Raw genomic sequence first — 22,213 nt, 5'->3', positions numbered from 1 at the left:
TCAAATAAATAAATAAAATCTTAAAAAAAAAAAAGACTATATCATTTGACCTCTATTAACTACCCACCTTAGCCCCCTCCATCCCTCTTACTCTTACAGTCTCAGTGCATTGAGGGCACTTGAATTTACCAAGAACTTTCCTGTCTCAGGGCATTTATGCTGTTGCTTATTCCTAGGATATTCTTCTCCACATGCCCTTAAGTCTTCATTAGTAGACCAATAGATTTAATCTGTCTTTCTCTGAATGGATCTTTTACCATGCATGATTTTGTAACATCTTGCACCATTGATTTGGAGAATACAGGTTCACCAAGTAATGCATATCTCCCAAATGTTAACATAATTCAGTATGTAATATTTTAAAATTATATTTATTAATATTAATATCTATCTCATCAGAAAAATCCATAAGCATTGAAAAACTATCAAACTCATGGTGGCAGATAGTTTCCCTAGAATTCTAATTTTTTCTTGAAAACTTGAATTTTACCATTGTCAGCAAATACAGTTAGTTGTTTTCTTGAAATAAATAACAGAGTCAGCTCATTCATTTTCAAGAAAATGTTTGCCAGATACCCAAGTCTGATCATAGTTTGTCTGTTGCTTATTCATATAAAATGGTATTCCATGGAGAAAGCTCTACTTCTGCTCACAACTCAGTGCAGAAAGCTTTAGTATTATGAGAATCCTTTTGACTTCATGGTATCTGAAAGGGTCTCAAGGTCCCTCAGGGGTCCACAGCTTTGAGAATCTTTGTTCTAGTCCACTTCTTCATTTTGCATATGATAAGTTCTGAAACTTAAAGAGAACTTAAAGGCCTAATACTTAATGATAGAGCTATGGAATCCAAGTATTCCGACTCCTAGTTCAGTATTATTTCTAGTGTTTAGAACATCCAACTCTATAAAAGAAAGATTCAACCCTCTCCCAAAGAAAACAGCATTTTGAACATATAAAATATATATTCCAACAAAAAACACTCTAAATCTATTTTGGAACAAAATATGGAACGGATGGATAAAAGTTAAAAGTACACATATGTCTGAGTTTCTGTATGCTTGGAATGGTTAGAAAAAGTTAAAGGCAGTATTACCCAAAAAGAAATAACAGTAAATTTACATTTTTCAAAAACAGTGCATTCATAAGGAGCATTGAAAAAATACCCAAAGGATTTATTCTGTTTGGTTTTCTTAACAGCTAATAAAAATAGGTTCCGATGTTGAATTGTTACTCAGAACATCTGTTATACAAGGTATTCACACAGACCACAATACACTGAGTAAGTAAAATTAAAAATATTTTCTGACTTCATTGTATTTTAAAATATTGAGCAACTGCAGCACTTCTAATGCTGATTAGTAAAACAGCTTGATTTTGCTAGACAATGTGGTATATCTTTATACATTTGTAAGGCTACCATTTTTAATGCTAGATTATAAAACTTTGTTTTACTAGATTTTTTTCTTTTTCTTTTTTAAATTTATTTTTTCTTCTTAATCTTAACCACTGGTTACATTATACAACTGTAGTTAAAAGACAATATGACCAGTTTTTCATCATATTTATTTGGGGTTCTTAACTATTATGTTATCATTTATCACCTACTTAAACTGTTATCATTTATCACCTACTTACCACCTATTAACTGTTCTTTACCTTTTATTCTATGATTAAAGTTATTTTAAAAATGATTATAGGAAATGGAAATATAGTTGAGGATCCTCCATTATACCTCCAGACTCCTTGTAGGACTTCAGCAGAATTTTCTTTTTTTTTTTTTTTTTAAAGATTTTATTTATTTACTTGACAGAGAAAGACACAGCGAGAGAGGGAACACAAGCAAGGGGAGTGGGAGAGGGAGAAGCAGGCTTTCCCGCTGAGCAGGGAGCCCGATGCAGGGCTCCATCCCAGGACTCTGGGATCATGACCTGAGCCGAAGGCAGACACTTAATGACTGAGCCACCCAGGCGCCCCTCAGCAGAATTTTCATATCACATTATATTTTGTTTTCATTGCCTGAAGTATCTTTGGGGACAACAACAACAACAAAAAAGATGATATTCAAATTTTTGAAAGGCTTCTTTTTTTCTTAAAGTGAACTATCGAAGTATAACATACAAACAGAAAAGTGCACTATTTATAACTATACAGCCAGTGAATTTTCACAAAGTGAAATATCCATGTAACCAACATCTACAGTAAGCTATTTAATAATATTACCAATATCTCCAAAACCCCTCATGTCATCATGTCTTTTCAGATACCCCCTTCCAACAAGCTAACCACTATCCTATTAATATTATAGATTTTAACTTAATATAATAAAACGTTTGAACTTCATATAAATGGAATCTTACAGGATTACTGTTTTGTCTAGTTTCTTTCAACATTGTATTTGTGAGATTCATCTGTATTGTTGTGTATAGCAACATTTCTATGACTATTCTTTGAATATACCACAATTAATCCTTCCTGTTCATTTGGGTTGCTCCTAGTTCTGGACTATAATGAATGTTGATTCTTTGAACATTATTGAATGTGCCTTTTAGATTAAAATTTATAAAAGACATATATGAAAAATAAAATGTACACATATTTACACAGACATGTACATATGTGTATGCATATATATACAAACATATATATATACAGTTGACCCTTGAACTGTGCAAGGGCTAGGGTTGCTGACCTCCTGCACATTAGAAAATTCATGTATAGGGGCGCCTGGGTGGCTCAAATGGTTAAGCATCCAACTATTGATGTTGGCTCAAGTCATGATCTCAGGCTCCACGCTGGGCGTGGAGCCTGCTTAAGATTCTCTCTCTCCCTCTCCCTCTGCCCCTCCCCACTGCTTGATCTCTCTCTCTCTCTATTAAAAAAAAAAAATTCATGTGTAACTTTTGGCTACCCAGAAACTTAACTACTGATAGCCAGCTGTTATGAAAAGCCTTACTGATAACATAAAAAGTACATTAACACATGTTTTATATGTTATATGTATTATATTATAGTCTTACAATAAAGTAAGCTGGAAAAAAGAGAATGTTATTAAAATCATAAGGAAGAGAAAAGACATTTATAGTACTTCACTGTATTTATCAAAAAAGTAATATATGATACTGCTAACCAGTTTTCCAAAGTGGTTAGACTAATTTACACTTCCAGCAGCGGTGTCTGGCTCCAGTTGCTTGACGTCCTCACCAACACTTGGTACTCTGCATCTTTAATTTTAGCCTTTCTGGTAGTTGTATAATGGTATTGCATTGTGATTTTAATTTATATTGCTTTGGTAACTAATGAAGTACTAGCACCTTTTCAGTTGTTAAATGGCCGTTTGGATATTCTCTTTTATGAAGTGTCTGTTCAAGCCTTTTTCCCATTTTTCCAAGGGGTTATCTGCCTTTTTATTATTGATTTGAAGGAATTCTTCGTATGTTCTGAATATGTATTCTTTGTTGGATATGTGTTTTATAAGAATCTTCTACTTAATGGCTTGCTTTTTGTTTTGGTAATGTTGTCTTTTGATAAGAAGTTCTTAATTTTAATGTGATCCAGTTTGTCTATTTTTTCATTTATGGTTGGTACTTCTGAGTCTTAAGAAATCTTTGCCTATCTCAAGCCAGGTCATAAAGAGATTCTCCTATGCTTTCTTCCCAAAGCTTTATTGTTTGATCTTTTCCATTTGGTGGTCTCTATCAACTAGAGTTGATTTTCGTATATGGTGTGAGATAGGATTGAAGATTTTTTTTTTTAATTGAAGTATAGTTGACACCATGTTATGTTAGTTTCTGGTACACAGCATAGTGATATGACAACACTGTACATGCTATGCTAATCCCATGTGTAGCTACCATTTGTCACTACACAGCACTTTTACACTAGCATTGACAGTATTCCCTATCCATACCTTTTATCCCTGTGACTTATTTATTTCATAACTGGAAGCCTGTACCTCCCACTCCCCTTCACCCCCTTTTTTGCCCATTCCCCCACCACTGTCCCCTCTGGCAACCACCAGTTTGTTCTCTGTATTTATAGGTCTCTTTCTGCTTTTTTTATTCATTGTTGTTGTTGTTGTTGTTTTTTGGTTCCACATAGAAGTGAAATCATAAGCTTTTTGTCAATAATTTTTTTACATGTGAATGTCCATTTAATCCAGCATCATTTATTGAGAAGACCACTTTTTCCCCACTGCACTGCAGGATCACCTTTGTTGTAAAATCAGATAACTATATATGCATATCTGTTTCTGAACTTTATAATCTATGTAACTAGTTTTTGTATCCATGCATCATATGCCATAATGTCTTAATTATTACAGCCTCATAATAAATCTTGATATATAGTAGTATAAGTCCTATAGAGCTTTAAAGTTATTTTTAGTTCATGAGAATTTATCAGAAGTTATTAGATCTGAGTTGTATTTATAAGAGCAGTAAACATAGTTAATCTAAATTGCAAATTTTAGTCATCATCTTTAATCTTAATAATGACTGTTAGAGCTTTTGTATGAGATAGCCAACATTTTATACAGGTAGTCACAGCTAAATGTTATTTTTATCATTTTAAAAAAAGGTATTTTTATTTATATGAATAAAAATTGAGGTTATTTCAACTAACTAAATTTGATATCTGTACTTCACATGCCTTGTTTTAGATATGACAATATTGGTTTAAATTTCTTTTTGTCTATTGGTTTTTGTATAATTTAATTTTCCCACAAGATTGAAAATTTTGACTCTTTCATGGTAATTAGTATAGAATGCTGTATTACCTTAATAATGGCCTCATTCTTTCTATTAAGAGATATATGGGTCTCTTTTTCTTAATTTATTCCTGTGGGTCCAAGATAAAACAAATTTGATTTTTTAATCTCTGTTTTACAATCACTTTAAGCAAATCTCTCCACAAATCTTAGCAATGTCTATACTGGTATACAGAAATGAATTCTGCTACTTGGCTAAAAAGTAGAGTTGTGATAGTGTGTTTCTAAAAAATAATCAGATAATGTCCCAACGTGAAAAATAATAGATATTGAAAATAATTAAATTAAACCTCATTTGCAAGAATAATCACCAAGTTCAGAAACAGCTACATGAATTTTAAATCCATGTCTCTTTTTCCTTCCCTTTCAAATAATAACTACAGTGGAAATAAAATACGAACACCTACCAAGAGCTCTTTATACTAAATAACTTCTCATTTTTTCCTTTTTATTTTTTTTTTTAAGTAAGCGCCATGCCCAGTGGGCTTGAACTCACGGCCCTGAGATCAAGAGTCACATGCTCTACTGACTGAGCCAACCAGGCGCCCCTCTCATTTTTTCTTTTTTAAAAAAAAATCACATCGCTATCCTTGTAGATAATTACAAGTTTCTTATTACAGACCAAATAATTTCATCATTTGAGAAAAACTCATTTTTTAAAACTTTAAAAAATTAAAAATAAAATGCTGAGACTTTACAATCTCAATTCCATTATAGTTAGCATACAGTATTATATTAGTTTTAGGCATACAATATAGTGGTTCAACAATTCTATACATTACTCAGTGCTCATCATGATAAGTATACTTTTAATCTGCTTCACCTGTTTTACCCTTCCCCCTGCCCACCTCCCCTCTGGTAATCATCAATTTATTCTCTAGGGTTAAAGGTCTATTTTTTGGGTTATCTCTTTTTTTCTCTGTTCGTTTGTTTTGTTTCTTAAATTCCACATATGAGTGAAATTATATGCTATTTCTCTTTCTCTGACTTATTTCATTTAGCACTGTACTCTCTAGATCCATCCATATTGTTGGAAATTGCAAGATTTCATTATTTTTGGTGCTGAGTAATATTCCATCTTATACATGTACACCAATATTCCATCTTATACATGTACACCACATCTTCTTTATCCATTCATCTATCAGTGAATACTTGGGCTGCTTCCATAATTTGACTATTGTAAATAATGCTGCAATAAACATAGGGGTGTGTGTATCTTTTCAAATTAGTGTTTTCTTATTCTTTGAGTAAATACCCACTAGTGGAATTACTGGCTTATAGAGTGGTTGTATTTTTTAATTTTTTGAGCAATCTCCATACTGTTTTCCTCAGTGGCTGCACCAGTTTGCAGTCCCACCAATAGTGCATGAAGGTTCCTTTTCCTCCACATCCTTGCCAGCACTTGTTGTTTCCTGTCTTTTTGATTTTAGCCCTTCTGACAAGTGTGAGGTGATATCTCATTGTGGTTTTGATTTGCATTTTCCTGATGATCTGTGATGTTGAGCATTTTTTTCATGTTTCAGTTGGCCATCTGTATATCTTCTTTGCAGAAATGTCTGTTCATATCTTCTGCCCATTTTTAATTGGATTATTTGGGTTTTTGGTGTTGAGTAGTATCAGTTCTTTATATATTTTGGATACTAACCCTTTATCAGATATGTCATTTGCAAATATCTTCACCCATTCCATAGGTTGTCTTTTAGTTTTGTTGATTCATTATTTTTAAAATCTTTTCAAATATTGGAGAAACTGGGGCAGGATGAGGAAAAAAATATTAGGGAAACTATTTTTCTTTCCATGTATCCCTACTTTTTTCTGTGTGTGTCTAGTTTGTTTTTTTTCTTTTTTGATATCTCAGGTACATGAATTTGGGTTAATCATAATCTTTGATTCATACCATTTTCATCATTAGTCTAGCCTAGCCTTTCTAGATAGTGTATAGAAAAATAATAACTATGACTTAGAAAAATACTGAAATTATCCCCTTGTTCTACACTTTTTCATTGATTATTGACATTTGTCAAAGCCCTCTTTCTCATATGAATATTGACAGCTGGTTTCATTGTTGGCCTTTATCAAACATATATTTTATAGACAGTCGCCAAATTTGTGAATAAGAAAAAACTATGAATAAGAAATGTATGATGAACAAATTGTGAACAAGAAAACTCAGGGCTTCACATGGCTATATATTAATCATACTTTGTTTCTAAACAGCATTATCCATATTTTTTAAATTTCTTCTCTGGACTATATGTGAAAGACAAACAAAGTACATGTGTGTTATATTAAAATAAAAAAGTTCCAGGAAACTATTCTTTATTTCAAGTGCATTTTTAAACTTCTGTTCTTTGTTTTTTTTATATTTGTCTTCACCTAAAACTATCATATGGTTTTTATTCTGAGGCAAGTTCATGTGATCCAACAAACGTTTACTGACTACGTACTGTGCTAGGCACTGAGAATAGAAAATGAGCAAGACAGTTACTGTCCTGGGGTGCCTGGGTGGCTCAGATGGTTAAGCGTCTGCCTTCGGCTCAGGTCATGATCCCACAGTCCTGGGATCAAGCCCCACATCGGGCTCCCTGCTGAGCAGGGAGCCTGCTTCTCCCTCTCCCTCTGCCTGCTGCTTCCCCTGCTTGTACACTCTCTCTCTGTCAAAAATAAATAAAATCTTTAAAAAAAAAAAAAAAAAAAAACAGTTCCTGTCCTAATGGAACTTAGAGTGCTATGTGGAAAACAAACAGCTAAGTATTACAGTTCTTTGGGTGCCATGATAAGAGAGGCAGAGGTGTTGTTGAGGCACATAGGCAGAGTTCCAAATCCAGCACTTGGTGGGTCAGGACAGGTTCTTAGAAAAAAAAAGTTTTTCTTCAAGTTCTTTAATTTGAGCTTATATATATTTGTGTGCTTAATATGTTTAGAGACATTGCTAGAACTGTGGAGCTAAATATTCTAAATATTTTAATGTCCTATAATTTATTTATATCCTAAACAACTCTCTGATTACCAAACTGTTATAAACCATGCCATTGATAGATTTTTTAATTGAAATACAATTAACATGGATTACAAGTTTTTAGTTAACTTTGATGACCACACATAGTTACACATTTTTTTCTTATGATGAGAATTTTAAGATTTACTCTCTTTTTTTAAAAAATTTTTTAAAAATTACTTTTATTTATTTTTTTAAGTAAGCTCTACACCTGATGTAGGGCTTGAACTCACAACCCTGAGATGAAGAGTCGCATGTTCACCAACTGAACCAGGCAGGCACCCCTAAGATTTACTCTCTTAACATCTTTCAAATATACAGTACAGTATTGTTAAGTATAGTCACCATGCTGTACATTACATCCCCAGAGCTTATTTATCTTAAAGCTGGAAATTTGTACTGTTTGACCCCCTTCACCCATTTCATCCAGTCCCCATACTCTCCACCTCTGAATCACTAATCTGTTCTCTGTATCTGTGAGTTCAGAATTTTGTTATTGTATTTGTTTTAGATTCTCCATGTAAGTAAGATCATATAGTGTTTGTCCTTGTCTGACTTATTTCACTTAGCATAATGCCTTCAAAGCCCATCATGTTTTCACAAATGGCAAGATTTCCTTCCTTTGTTATGGCTGAATTATATTCCACCATGTATATATATACACCACATTTTCTTTATCCATTCATCTGTCAGTGGACACTTAGATTGTTTCAGTGTGTTGGCTATTACAGATAATGCTGCAGTGAACATATGGTACAGATATATTTTCAGGATAGTGATTTCATTTTCTTTGAATAAATACCCAGAAGTGGAATTGCTGGATCATATGGTAATTTTATTTTAATTTTTTGAGGAAACTACATACTGTTATCTGTAGTGGCTGCACCAATATACATTTTCAGCAGTAGTGCACAAAGATTCCCTTTTCTCCACATCCTTGCCACCACTTCTTACTTGTCTTTTGGATAATAACCATTCTGACAGGCGTGAGGTGCTATCTTATTGTGGTTTTGCTTTTCATTTTCCTGATGATTAGTGATGATGAGCACCTTTTCATGTATTTATTAGCCATTTATAGGTCTTTGGAAAAACGTCTGTTCAGATCCTCAGCGCCTTTTTTTTTTATTATTATTATGATTTATTTGACAGAGAGAGACACAGTGAGAGAGGGAACACAAGCAGGGGGAGCGGGAGAGGGAGAAGCAGGCCTCCCGCTGAGCAGGAAGCCCGATGTGGGGCTCGATCCCAGGACCCTGGGATCATGACCCGAGCCGAAGGCAGACGCTTAACGACTGAGCCACCCAGGCGCCCCCTCAGCACCTTTTTAATCGAATTTTTAAATTTAATTTTTAATTATATGTTTGGTTTTTTGCTATTGAATTATATGAGTTCTTTATATATTTTAGATATTAGCTTCTTATCAGATATATGATTTGCAAATATTTTCTCACATCCCATTGGTTGCCTTTTCATTTTGTTGATGATTTCTTTTGCTGTACAAGAAGCTTTTTAGTTTGATTTAGTCCTATTACTTATGTTTTCTTTTATTGCCTTTGTTTTCAATGTCTAATCCAAAAAAATCATTGCGAAGGCCAATGTCAGGAAGCTTATTCCCCTGTGTTTCCTTCTAGGAGTTTTATGGTTTCAGGTCTTATGTTCAGACCTTTAATCCATTTGAGTTCATTTTTGTGTATGGTGTAAGATAAAGGTCCACTTTCATTTTCTGCATGTGGATGTCCAGTTTTCCCAGAATTATTTATTGAAAAAACTATCTTTTCCTATTGTATCCTTTCCCATTTCCTTTGTTGTTAATTAATTGACAGTATATGCATGAGTTTGTTGCTGGGCCCTCTGTTTTATTCCATTGATCTATGTATCTATTCTTATGTTTTTACACAAATACCATATTGCTTTGATTACTACAGCTTTGTAGTATAGTTTGAAATCAAGAAGTGTGATGTCTCTAACTTTGTTCTTCTTTCTCAAGGTTGCTCTGGCTTTTCAAAGTCTTTTGGAGTTCTATATAAATTTTAGGATTATTCTATTTCTGTGAAAAATGCTATTGGAATTTTGATAGAGATTGCATTGAATCTGTAGATTCCATAGGGTATTAGGGGCATTTTAACAGTGTTAAGTCTTCCAAATCATTAGCATGGAATAATTTTCCATTTATTTGTATTGTCTTTTATTTCTTTCATCACTATCTTATAGTTTTGAGTATACAGGTCTTTCACCTCCTTGGTTAAATTTATTCCTAAGTATTTTATTATTTTTGACACAATCATAAATGGGATCTTCTTAATTTCTTTTCCTGATAGTCTGTTATTAGTATATAGGCATGCAACTGATTTTTTGTGTATTGATATTTTATCCTGCAAATTTACAGAATTTGTTTATTCTAGCAGTTTTGGTAGTCTTTAGGGTTTTCTATATATAATGTCATATTATCTGCAAATAGAGACCATTCTTCTATTCTTATTTAGATGCCTTTTATTTCTTCTTCTTGCCTAGTTCTGGGTAAGGCTTTCAGTACTGTGTTGAATAGAAGTGATGAGAATGGGCATCCTTGTTCATGATCTTAGAGGATGAACTTTCTGTTTTTTATCATTGAGTATGATGTCAATTGTTGGCCTATCATATATGACTTTCATTATGTAGAGGTATGTTCCTGTGATACCCATTTTGCTGAGAGTTTTTATCATGGGTGTATATTGAATTCTGTTAAATGCTTTTTCTATGTCTTTTGAGTTGATTCTATGATTTTTTTTTCTCCTTCATTTTGTTAATGGGGTGTATCACATTGATTTGCAGATGTTGATTTGCATCCCTGGTATAAATCCCACTTGATCTTGATGTGTGATCCTTTTCACATATTGTTGAATTTGGTTTGCTAATATTTTGTTGAGGATTTTTACATCTATGTTCATCAGGGTTGTTGGCCTCTAGTTTTCTTTCCTTATAGTGTCCTTTGGTATCAGAGTAATGCTGGCCTCATGAAATGAGTTTGGAAATATTCCTTCCTCTTTTGTTTTATTTATTTATTTATCTTTAATCTTGACCTAAATTTTGATTAAAGCCTTTTTATTTTAAGAAATTACTTTTTAAGTGATACATTTCATATGACCATAATAGATAAGGTTTTTCAGGAGCCTAAAGTACAGGAAATAAATCATGATCTCAGTATAGTTCTTTTTCAAGATCTGACAACTTCAGTAAACTTATGCTGTTATGGTACATTGACATCTAATATAGAGAGCAAAGTCAGGGATTTTATAATCAATAAAGCAACATTACAGTGAAAAATAGTATACAGCATATGAATACACCTGTGATATATTTGGCCTATGAAAGTGCTAACAGTTAATTTAGAAAAATTCAATTATAGGGCACTTTTTGATTCCAGAGATTACCTAATAAGGTGAATTGGGTGAAGGGATGGAGTAGTGAATATTTGACAGGTTTTCTGGTTATTTACCACTCTTTGAATTGATAATTTTGTTTCAGGTATTTCCATCTACTTAAGTTCTAAATTCCCATCATAGAATCTAGAAAATTCAGTTCCTCAGTTTTCTTTACAGCTTAGCATAGAATTTGACATAGGTGAAGTGTATTCACTCATATTCAGAAATGAACTTGAGAAAAGGCAGTTGGCATAGAATCTCTTTTGCAGGCAAGAGCAGCATCAGTGGTTGCAGAGTCAAGTTACTGGTGCAGAAGCGCACTGGTGTGGTGGCAGGAGCAAAAAAATTGAGTTTCCAGCAGCATCTGAAATGTAGCATCTTGTGTTCCATGGTGGTAGAATTGGTGGCAATTTCTTCTAGTGCCCAATAGGCAGCAGTAGTTTTCATCATCAGGCCAGTTTTGTGGTGTGGCTTTGTACATTGTTGCTGGAAGCTTAGCCTTAAGCCTGCCTGATTCTTAAGCCCTCACAATAATTGCTTGAGTTAGACTAATAACCTTTTTAATAAATGACTTTTCTGCTTAATCGTCCAGAGTCAGCTTCTGTTACTTTTAACCAAAAACAACAGAAGTTGTTACCAGAAGTGAGATACTGAAAATTACACAGCCTAAAATGTGAAATTAGTTGAATGGAAGGCAAGGACAGAGGGGGATAGGACTGTTGTGGACCTGACCTTTACAGTCTTTAGGCTGGTGGTCCTTGTTATGTAGTGATGAAACATGAGGTCAGTGCCTCATCGTGTTTCTTGAGACACAGACCAAGTACCAGCTGAGGCTACAGCAATAAGAGAAATAACCAGAATGTCAAGGTGTTCTGGTTATTTCTTCCTACTTTCAGCAAAATTCTGAAAAAGAGGATGAATGCAGATTAAGCTAGTTGGTGCAAAGCAAATATGGAAGGAAGTACTATTTTGCTAAGGACACTTTTCTGTCTACATCCTGATTGAGAGTCTTATACTTGAGATTTAGAGTCTGGCAGTGTTGAAAATGAGAATTGCTCTTATTCACTAAACCTATAGCCAATACAAGCAGGGGGCTTTTGAGTTCTGACATGAAATAAAATCAGTGCCTCAAGCCGTTCCCACTTTCCAAACAAGGATGAGATATACAATGCATTTACTCAATGGAGCCTATAGTTTTTCATTACTTTAAGGAGTATCCATTAATCTTAGGGTTGGGGAATGGGCAGAACATAGAGGCCATTATCAAAGGATGAAAATCTTCATGCTTAAAAATTTTCAGGGTGGGGCGCCTGGGTGGCTCAGTTGGTTAAGCGACTGCCTTCGGCTCAGGTCGTGATCCTGGAGTCACGGGGTCGAGTCCCACATCAGGCTCCCTGCTCAGCATGGAGTCTGCTTCTCCCTCTGACCCTCCTCCCTCTCATGCTCTCTGTCTCTCATTCTCTCTCTCTCGCAAATAAATAAAATCTTAAAAAAAAAAATTAAAAAAAAAATTTTTTTTCAGGGTGTTTGCCTGTGGCTACTTGTACATAGAAATGACTAGAAAAAAATAATTTTGAATGGAGTATATTGCCAAGAAACCCCAAGCCTGGCTAGCTCACTTCAACTCTTAAAGCCATCCCTGGGCCCCTGAACTCATCAGTAGAAAGTGAAAGCTTCAGAGCCTCAAAGAAGGGCATCTTTCCCAGTATCCTCGCCTCTGGGCAAGCATTTCCCCAACATACAGAACCAGGAGCCTTGAAGAACAATGGACAAGAGAGGGTCTTTGAGTCTCCCAGAAAACAGGATACGTGCTACCAGATTGACTGACTAAGGACTTTATTGCTTTGCCAAAAGCAAGGGGTTCTTGCTCTTCCTGTCCAGCAGCATTTAGGATTTACTGTGGAACAGTGACTGCCATATGTTTCCTATTCCAGGTTTTTATTGCTGTATCTGTTTATTCTTTACGGTAGTCCAATAGGTAACTACCGTGTGGGCCCTGGCTAGACCTAATGGAAAGGCTAGCACATCAGCCAGAGGGACTCAGTTCGAATCTGGATAGGACCTTGGGGGTCAAGTAGTAAATGGATATATTCTGTATATGAAACAAAGGGTATATATTCATGTTCTGTAGCCAAGAGGGTGTACTGCTTGTTACCACAATATCCATTCCTTCTTACCAGCTGAAAAATTTTGTTGGGGTGCAGTGTGCCAAGCCAAAAAAAAAAAGGTTCTTTCTCAGACTACATGATACCTTTCTGACCACCTAAGCAGTTGTGTATTGGATATTGTTGTAAGAAGGGTATTGTTTTCCTGTTAAAAAGACATAAGTCAACCTAGCAGTCTCCTTTTGCCCTTTTCCCTTCTCCCTTCCTGGAGTATAGATGGTGATGTCACAGCAGCAGTAAAGACAAAAATCACACATGAAGGATAGCAGAGCAGGAATTTAAAAAGAGCCTGGCTTCTTAGTGGTAGTAAAGACCTGCAGTAGCCCAGGATGCCTTAATCTGTATTTCTTGATATGTGAGAAAATTAAATCTCTTATTTTAAACTGTTGTTTGTTGGACTTTTGGTTAATCTCTCTTTTCCACCAGATTGTAAACTCCTTGAAGTTAAATAGACTTTTTTTTTAATTGAGGTATAATTGACATAAAACATATTAGTTTCATTTGTACAACATGATACCATATTTGTATAAATTGCAAAATGATTACCACAGTAAGTCTAGTTAATGTCTGTCTGCTTACATAGTTACAAATTGTTTTTCTTGGGATGGGGACTTTTAAGATCTACTCTTTTAGCAGCTTTCAGATATGCAATACAGTATTATTAACTGCAGTCACTATGTTATACTGAAGAGACTATTCTGTATTCACTTCTGCATTTTCATTTTGTGATATAATGTTCAGCATAAAATGGCACATATATGTTTGATAAGTGAAACAATTTACTGCCATTGCTAATACGTTAAAACCTAAACTGTAATTTGTTCTCTGGTGGTATCTCCAAAGATTGGTAGAAGCAGATGAGAGATAAACAGTGATTAAATAATAATTACTTAGCTGATTTTCATTTTGGTAAACCGCATTTATCATCTGGCTCATAACATTATTTTAGTTAGATCAGCTATTTTTCCTTTTCAATTGAATTTGTTTTACTGATACCTTTTTAAAAATTTTTTTAATAATTCAAATTTACAGAAAAGATGTAAGAGATGTTGAAGGGTATGGAAATTTCCTTTACCCAGATTCCACAAATGCTAACATTTACCACATTTGTTTTATTATCCATCCCTCATTTTTTTTCTAAATGTTCTGAGGGTAAATTGTAAACATAATGCCTCTTTACCCCCAAATAGTCATTTTTAAAATCATGACAGCCCACTAAGATTAGATTTGGAGAAAGAGTGTATTTCTTAAAAATACTTTCATATGTGTTTGCTAAATTTGCAAAGATATTCTCTTATAAAACCACAGTGTAATTATCAAAACCAGAATATTAACATTGATACAACTCTACCATTCAGATGTTTTCATTTGTCCTAACTTGTCTTCTCTAGTAGAAGAAAAAAATTCCCTCTGGTCTAGGATCCAATTGAGGATCACACAAATAGCATTTAGTCACTATTTTTTTAGTCTTCCTTAATCTGGAGCAATTCCTCAATCTTTCTTTGTCTTTCCTGACCAAGATATTTTTGAAGAGTATATCCAAGTTATTTCATAGAATGTGATGTGAGCATTTTTTGATCCTGATACCTGAATTCAGCTCTCCTGGAAAAAAAAAAAAGGAAAAATCATTGATCTTTACAAAATTTCTTATCTTAATTAAGAGCTCTCTCTCACTTGACCTCCAGTAGGATGTCTCACCGAAGACTTATATTTTTTGTTGTTGTTGTTTGACTGAGTTTCTCAGTGGGGCACTGTTGACATTTTGAACAGCATAGTTCTTTACTGCACCAGATTGTCCCATACATCTCTGGCTCCTGCTCTTTAAATGCCAGTAGCATTCTCACTTGGTACGACAACCCAAAACACCCCCATTTAAGAACCACTATTCTGTAAAATTCATTTAGAGTCTTTAAGTTAGGAAAATGGTCTTGCTTTTTATATAGTACGCAGTTTAATAATCAAGTTGATTGTTTTAATTATCAGTAATCTCTCATCAGATAGGTGATAATGTATATTAGCCGAATTCTGTTCAGGTAATTAGTTATATTTAATAAATCATAAAGGGTTAAGTTGATCATAGATGTTTTAATATAATCTGAAATGAGAATCCTGTTAACAGTTTTCCATTTAAAATCAAGACTTCACTTTTGAAGTTATCTGAAATGAAATATTTCTGGAAGATTTACCTTAAAATTCAGTATTTTACTGTTAGAAATTTTAGAGGGAAATGAGTATGTTCATTTTATTTTAATTTTAATGATATCAATTATTCTTTTTGTTTTTCTTTCAGAATTGGTCCCTAGGAAAGAGCTCCTTATAGAAAATGTGCCATATTGTGATGCACCAACTCAGAAGCAATGAGTTTTCTAGGATAAAATCAAGTCTTTTAGTTTTTAATCTTAAGTACATAACTCTGGCAAAAGTTTTGGAAATGCAAGTATTTCAGAACCAGCCTATTGAAAATGAATGATTAAAGTATCACTTCATAATTAAATTTCACATTAAAAGGACATTGCTGAAAACTGCAGAACATAGTTAAATATTCCTAGACAGCATTAAATAAGACATGTTATTTGCTTTAAAAATCAAACTTTATAAACTAAAATAAATGCTCAGGAGGTATGTCATACTCATTTCTCTTTGACCTTGATGAGTATTTTGGTCTTTTTTTTTTTTTAAGATTTTATTTATATATCTGACAGAGAGACAGGGAGAGCGGGAGCACAAGCAGGAGGAATGGGAGAAGGAGAAGCAGGCTTCCCGCTGAGCAGGGAGCCTGATGCGGGGCTCAATCCCAGGACCCTGGGATCATGACCTGAGCCGAAGGCAGATGCTTAATGACTGAGCCACCCAGGCGCCCTGAGTACTTTGGTCTTAACATAACTAAGAATGCAGTGATTTGACAAGTTGGTGGGTTTTCCTCCCACGTGAAATGAAACTGTGAGATTAAAATTATTAGATTAAATTTGTGTTTAGTTCCATAAACATTAAATTGGTCAAAAAAAATCACAGTATGTGCCAACTCTCCACAGAAGGTGGCCTTTGTTTCCTAAAGCACTGAAATTCTTTCTTTTTTTTTTTTTTTAAAGATTTTATTTATTTGACAGAGACACAGCGAGAGAGGGAACACAAGCAGGGGGAGTGGGAGAGGGAGAAGCAGGCGTCCCGCTGAATAGGGAGCCTGATGCTAGGCTCGATCCCAGGACCCTGGGACCATGACCTGAGCCGAAGGCAGACGCTTAACGACTGAGCCACCCAGGTGCCCCAGCACTGAAATTATTTCTGTAGCTAACAAATAATTATTCAGTTTCCTTTCAGAGATAGAGTATCTCTCTGTTCCTGTAAAGACATTTTTCTAATAAGTCTTCTGAAGATAGATGAATAAAATATCAAAATCACCTAGGATCACTGTGGAATAAAGAAATCCTAATTTTTTTAGGAAATAATGACCCTTAATCAAACTATGTAATACATCCTTAGTAGAAATAGTGTACTTAGGCCACAGCTAGACTTTATTGTGAAAATGTAATATGTGGCTACCTTCTTTCGATTTTAATCAATAAAACTTAGATGGCTTTTCTTCCACATGTCCCATCCATCCCTGACGTGAGTGGCAGTATCACAAAACAGTGTGTCATTCTACCATCTAATGGTGGGAACTAAAAAGTTGTATTTAATATTCTTCTTGTTTCTCTTTTATCTGTGTATCTTTACCATTCTCTTCTTAGTGAGCAGTGTGTTCTCTCCCATTCACTGACCAATTCTCCCATTCAGTAATGATACAGAGTTTTCAATTTTTATAGGATTCTTAATGCAAGCTTTGTTGGCAAAACATGGGTATATCCATAGTGGATATAAAATGTCATATTTTAAAATAATTTAATTTTAAGAGATCAAAGATTTTGCTAAATTCCTCAGACATATTACACTTAACATTAAGCCATTAACTATCCTTAATGCCTTCTAATACTTGTGAGAAGAGTGTTTAGTAGTCTGTGAAATGGTTTATACATGTCAAACGATTTGCAACGTTAATTTTTCATCTCCCATGTGTAGTTATTATTTATGTGGAAATTATACCTACTTGTTTCATATTTGAAATTTGCTCTTATAAAAGAATGTTGAAAGTTGTCACAGTACAATCACTGATAAATTCCCTGACTTAGTATTGTTTCATTAAGTATCTATATTATATATTTGGAGGAAAGTTGGCTGACCTAGGTTAACTTAATATATTCTAATTATTTCAGTAATATTGAACATTTTTAGTAGTTCCTAGCTTTTTTTCTTTTTTTAAAGGATTTATTTATTTATTTATTGGACAGAGAGAGAGCATGAGCAGGGGGAAGGAACAAGGGGAGAGAGAGAAGCAGGCTCCTCGCTGAGCAGGGAGCCCATTGCAGGACTCGATCTCAGGACCCTGGGATCATGACCTGAGCTGAAGGCAGATGCTTAACTGACTGAGCCACAGGCGCCCCCCCTAGCTTTTTTTCTTTAATCTTAATTCCTGTGTTCCATTCTTCATTCACATTAATTTAAATATCTCAACAGATTTTTTTTTTATAAACTTACCATTAGGAGCAATAGAGATTAATAATTCACATGCATATTTTATTAAAGCCAGTGGCTTTGAGATTTTCTTCAAGATATATATATATCTTGTATATATATAAGAAAAAAGATCGTGTTTATATTAGCGGACAAAACTATAAAATAGTAATAGACTTTTTTTAAAAAGCTGTGTAACTTAAAAATGAAAGACATACTATGTTCCTAGATGGGACAACTGAAAATTATGGACATGAACAGTTTAAATGTTATCTATCAAAATCCCAAAAGATTAAAGATACATCTATGTAAAAATATGTAACTTCTGTACTCTGTAAAAGCTACTATAAAAAAAGTTTACAGAAAATATTTGCTGCCAACATAATGATTAAAATAGTTTTAAGATATAAGTGCTCCTATGACTCAGTAAAAGATAACTCAGTGAAAAATGGACAAATGATATAAATAAAAAGTTCACAAAAGAAGAAATATTAAGCCTCTCTAGTGATCAGAGAAATGTAAATTAAAACAATATGAAACTTTTTTTGTTCATCAAATTTGCAAAAGTTAAAGAAACTGATCATATCCATTATTTGTAAAAGTAACATGGGTGTGAGGAAATGGGCAATCTCAAATATTTCTGGAAGGGATGTAAGTGATAGAGCCTTTTTGAAAGGAAAATTGACATCAAAATTTAAAATAAACATATTGGGGCACCTGGGTGGCTCAGTCGGGTAAGCATCTGCCTTCGGCTCAGGTCATGATTCCAGGGTGCTGGGATCGAGCCCCATGTCGGGCTCCTTGCTTAGCAGGGATCCTTAGCGGGGATCCTCCCTCTCAGTCTGCCTGCCGCCCTGCTTGTGCTCTCTCTCTCTCTCTGTCAAATAAATAAAAATCTTTAAAAAATAATAATAAAATAAACATATTACTCAATCTTTTATCTCCATAGCACACGAGAATACTAATAAATTAACACTCAGATATATGTATAGGAATTTCTGTAGCATTGTTTATAATTGTAAAAAATTGAAAATGGCCTAAATTTCCAAATTTAGGGCAACAATTATAGGAAATGTAGCTTTGGGATATTATGCAGGTGTTGAAAAGACTGATGCAAAATATATATACCATCAAGTGAAAGAAGCCAGTCACAGAATATATGTTATCTATGAATGCATTTACATACAAAAGTATTTGTGCACACATTTGTGCATATATGCATATATATATATACACACACAAATGAATAGAAATCTACATACTTTAAAAAAAAAAAACATGCTTAATGTTAGTACAGTTGACCTTTGAACAAGGGTTGAACTGCATGGGTCCACTTATACGTGGACCTTTTCTTTTTGATAGAGTACAGTACTGTATATTTTCTTGTCCTTATGATTTTCTTAATATTTTCTTTTCTCTAGCTTACTTTATTCTAAGAATATAGTATATAATATACATAACATACAAAATATGTGTTAATCAACTATGTTATTAGTAAGGCCAACAAGTAAGCTATTAGTAGTTAGGTTTTGGGGCAATTAAAAGTTATATGTCGAGGGCGCCTGGGTGGCTCAGATGGTTAAGCGTCTGCCTTCAGCTCAGGTCATGATCCCAGGGTTCTGGGATCGAGTCCCGCATCGGGCTCCCTGCTAGGCGGGGAGCCTGCTTCTCCCTCTGCCTCTGCCTCTCTCTCTCTCTCTCTGACTTTCATGAATAAATAAATAAAACATTTAAAAAAAAAAAAAAGTTATATGTCGAGGGGTGCCTGGGTGGCTCATCGTTAAGCGTCTGCCTTCGGCTCAGGTCATGATCCCAGAGTCCTGGGATCGAGCCCCGCATAGGCTCCCTGCTCTGCGGGAAGCCTGCTTCTTCCTCTCCCACTCCCCCTGCTTGTGTTCCCTCTCTCGCTGTCTCTCTCTCTGTCAAATAAATAAAATCTTCAAGGAAAAAAAAAGTTATACGTCCATTTTCAACTGCGTGGGAGTTCAGTGCCCCTAACCCCCAGGTTGTTCAGGGATCAATTGTAGTTAGGTAGGAGAATGAGATTTGGTGAAAGGACTGGTAAATTGGGGATTTTTATTATGGTAATTCCTGCATGCTTAAGTACTTTTTACAGTGTGTAGATCAATGTATAATTTTTAAAGGACAATACTTAAGCTACTAGTGATTTATTTAAAACTTAATTATGCAATAGTAAAAATATTAGCATCTAGTATATCGGACACTCATGAACCTCATTCCCACATTTGACAGAGGTTACATTTTGCCATATTTGTTTAAAGATATCCTTCCTTATAAGTCACAAAATCTTATAAAGCTAAAGTCCCACTTTTCTTTCTCTTGTCTCTTTTCAGGTATAATTACTGTTTTACAGCTGGTGGATATCATTCCCATACTTGTTTTTATACTTTTACCAAATGTATGTGTATTCAAAACAATGTATTGTTTTGAGGTTTTAAAATGAAAATAAATGGTGTTATGCTCCATGTGTTCCGTAACTTATTTTCATCATACTTAGGTTTTAAAGATCTATTCTTTTTTTATTTTTTTACATGGGATTGATCTATTTTGTTGCATAAATATCTGGGTCTTTTATGTCTTATTCCATTGTAAGAATGAACTAGTTTATCCATGTCTCTTGATGAACAATAGTATTGTCTTGTTTTTTGATATTGCAAACAAATTTACCAAAAACTCCAGCACATGGATTCTTGTACCCAAAGTTTATCTGAATTTATATGAGGAGGCAGAACCATTGAGGCATGGGGTATGTGCATATTCAATCCTTCCAGGAATTTTTAAATTGTTCTTTAAAATAGTTGTACCAGGGCGCCTGGGTGGTTCAGACGGTTGGGCGTCTGCCTTCGGCTCGGGTCATGATCCCGGGGTCCTGGGATCGAGCCCCACATCAGGCTCCCTGCTGAGCGGGGAGCCAGCTTCTCCCTCTCCCTCTGCCTCCGCCTGCCGTTCCCCCTGCTTGTACTCTCTGTCTCTGTCAAATAAAAAAAATAAAGTATTTGTACCAGTTTATATTCTAGTCAACACTGTGTGAGAGGTCCCATTTTTCCATATCCTCACTATTGTTATATATAACTTCTCTCATTTTTTTCAAATTGATGGATATGAAATGGTATCACATTTTAATTTGCATTTCTGGATTACAGATGAAGTAGATCATCTTGTGTTTATTGGTCATTACAGTTTTCCTTTATGAATGTGTGTTCATATCCTTTGTTCACTTTTTTCTCTTGGATTGTCTGGCTTTTTCTTACTGATCCCTTTTTATATATATTGGGTACTAATCCTGAGTCTGTTATCTGTGATGTAAACGTCTTCCTCCATAATGTGACTTGTCTTTTAACACTGTTTGTATAAACCTGTAGTATGGGAGTTTATTTTAGTGTGTCCATTTTTAAATTTCTTTTGCTTTTGTACCTTTTTAAGTAATTCTTTTCTACTCCATAGTCAGAGGTGTTCTAATACATTTTCCTTTAAACATTTAAGTTTTGCTTTTTATGTTTGGCCCTTTATGCCATCTAGAATTTATTTTTGTTTATAATATGAGGGAGAGGTTTAATTTTATCCTTTTTTATGAGAAAAGTTTGCCTCAGCATCATTTATTGGATAGCCTATCCTTTTCCTGATTACATGTAAAACAATGTGATCATATCCCAAATTACTATATATTGGAATCATTTAAGGACTTTGTTCCTACAATTATCCCTCTCCACCAAATCTTTTTTTCCCCTTCTCTCCACTGGATTGTTTTCAACAGCATTCAACATTCTGAAATATTTCCCATCTTAAAAAAAAAACTTTATCGAACTCACCTCCGTCCTTGAGCTTCAACGCTATTTTTCTGCACTTTTTTACTACGAAGCTTCTATGCTTACTGTGCCACTTCTCTCCCAACTCTGTCTTATAGAGATCCCAATCAAGACTTAATCTCTGCCACTCCAATCAAACCCTTGTTGTCCCAGTTACTGGTGACCTCCACTTGGAAGTCCAAAGGTCAATTTTAGTCCTCATTTTATTCATTCTCTCAGTAGCAGTTGGCATAATCAATCATCCCTCTTCTTTGAACAGAGAGACCTAGACACTCTTTTATTGTAAACCTATTGTGAGTATGATACAGACATGAATGCAAATAACAAAAATGCCTGCCTTATCTTGTTTGTCATTTTAGATCCACTTTCAGCCTTTTTTGACCCTGCTTGCAACCTTATCTGGGAGTACTGACCTGTATGAACCAGCTCAAGTGGCTTCTGTACCCTCTGACTTTTGGCTGGTTCTCTAATGAGAGATGCTGGCAGGAGATCAGAAGGAGGGAGGA

The 22,213-nt window shown here is 34.6% G+C and overlaps 1 protein-coding gene across 2 annotated transcripts in view; it reads left to right on the top strand.

Annotated features, from left to right (window-relative positions):
• LYRM7 (LYR motif containing 7) overlaps window positions 1-20,734 on the top strand; it is a 38,245-nt gene extending 17,511 nt beyond the window's left edge. The window contains exons 5-7 of one of the 2 annotated variants that reach the window (XR_004301920.1): window positions 1,198-1,279; window positions 15,623-15,765; window positions 20,235-20,734. Coding sequence is in view for 1 of the 2 variants with exons in the window: in XM_032425237.1 (XP_032281128.1) it covers window positions 1,198-1,279; window positions 15,623-15,693 (153 nt within the window). In the remaining variant the exon portion in view is untranslated. Of the gene's footprint in view, window positions 1-1,197; window positions 1,280-15,622; window positions 16,058-20,234 lie in introns of those variants that run through there. The other variant, XM_032425237.1, reaches the window with a different exon arrangement.
• Window positions 20,735-22,213: the final 1,479 nt, after the last annotated feature.

The sequence above is a fragment of the Phoca vitulina genome, unplaced genomic scaffold, assembly GCF_004348235.1.
Source record: "Phoca vitulina isolate PV1807 unplaced genomic scaffold, GSC_HSeal_1.0 scaffold32, whole genome shotgun sequence".
Lineage (NCBI taxonomy): Eukaryota > Metazoa > Chordata > Mammalia > Carnivora > Phocidae > Phoca > Phoca vitulina.
The sequence above is the reverse complement of the archived record's forward strand: the minus strand, read 5'-3'. Positions and strand labels throughout refer to the sequence as shown.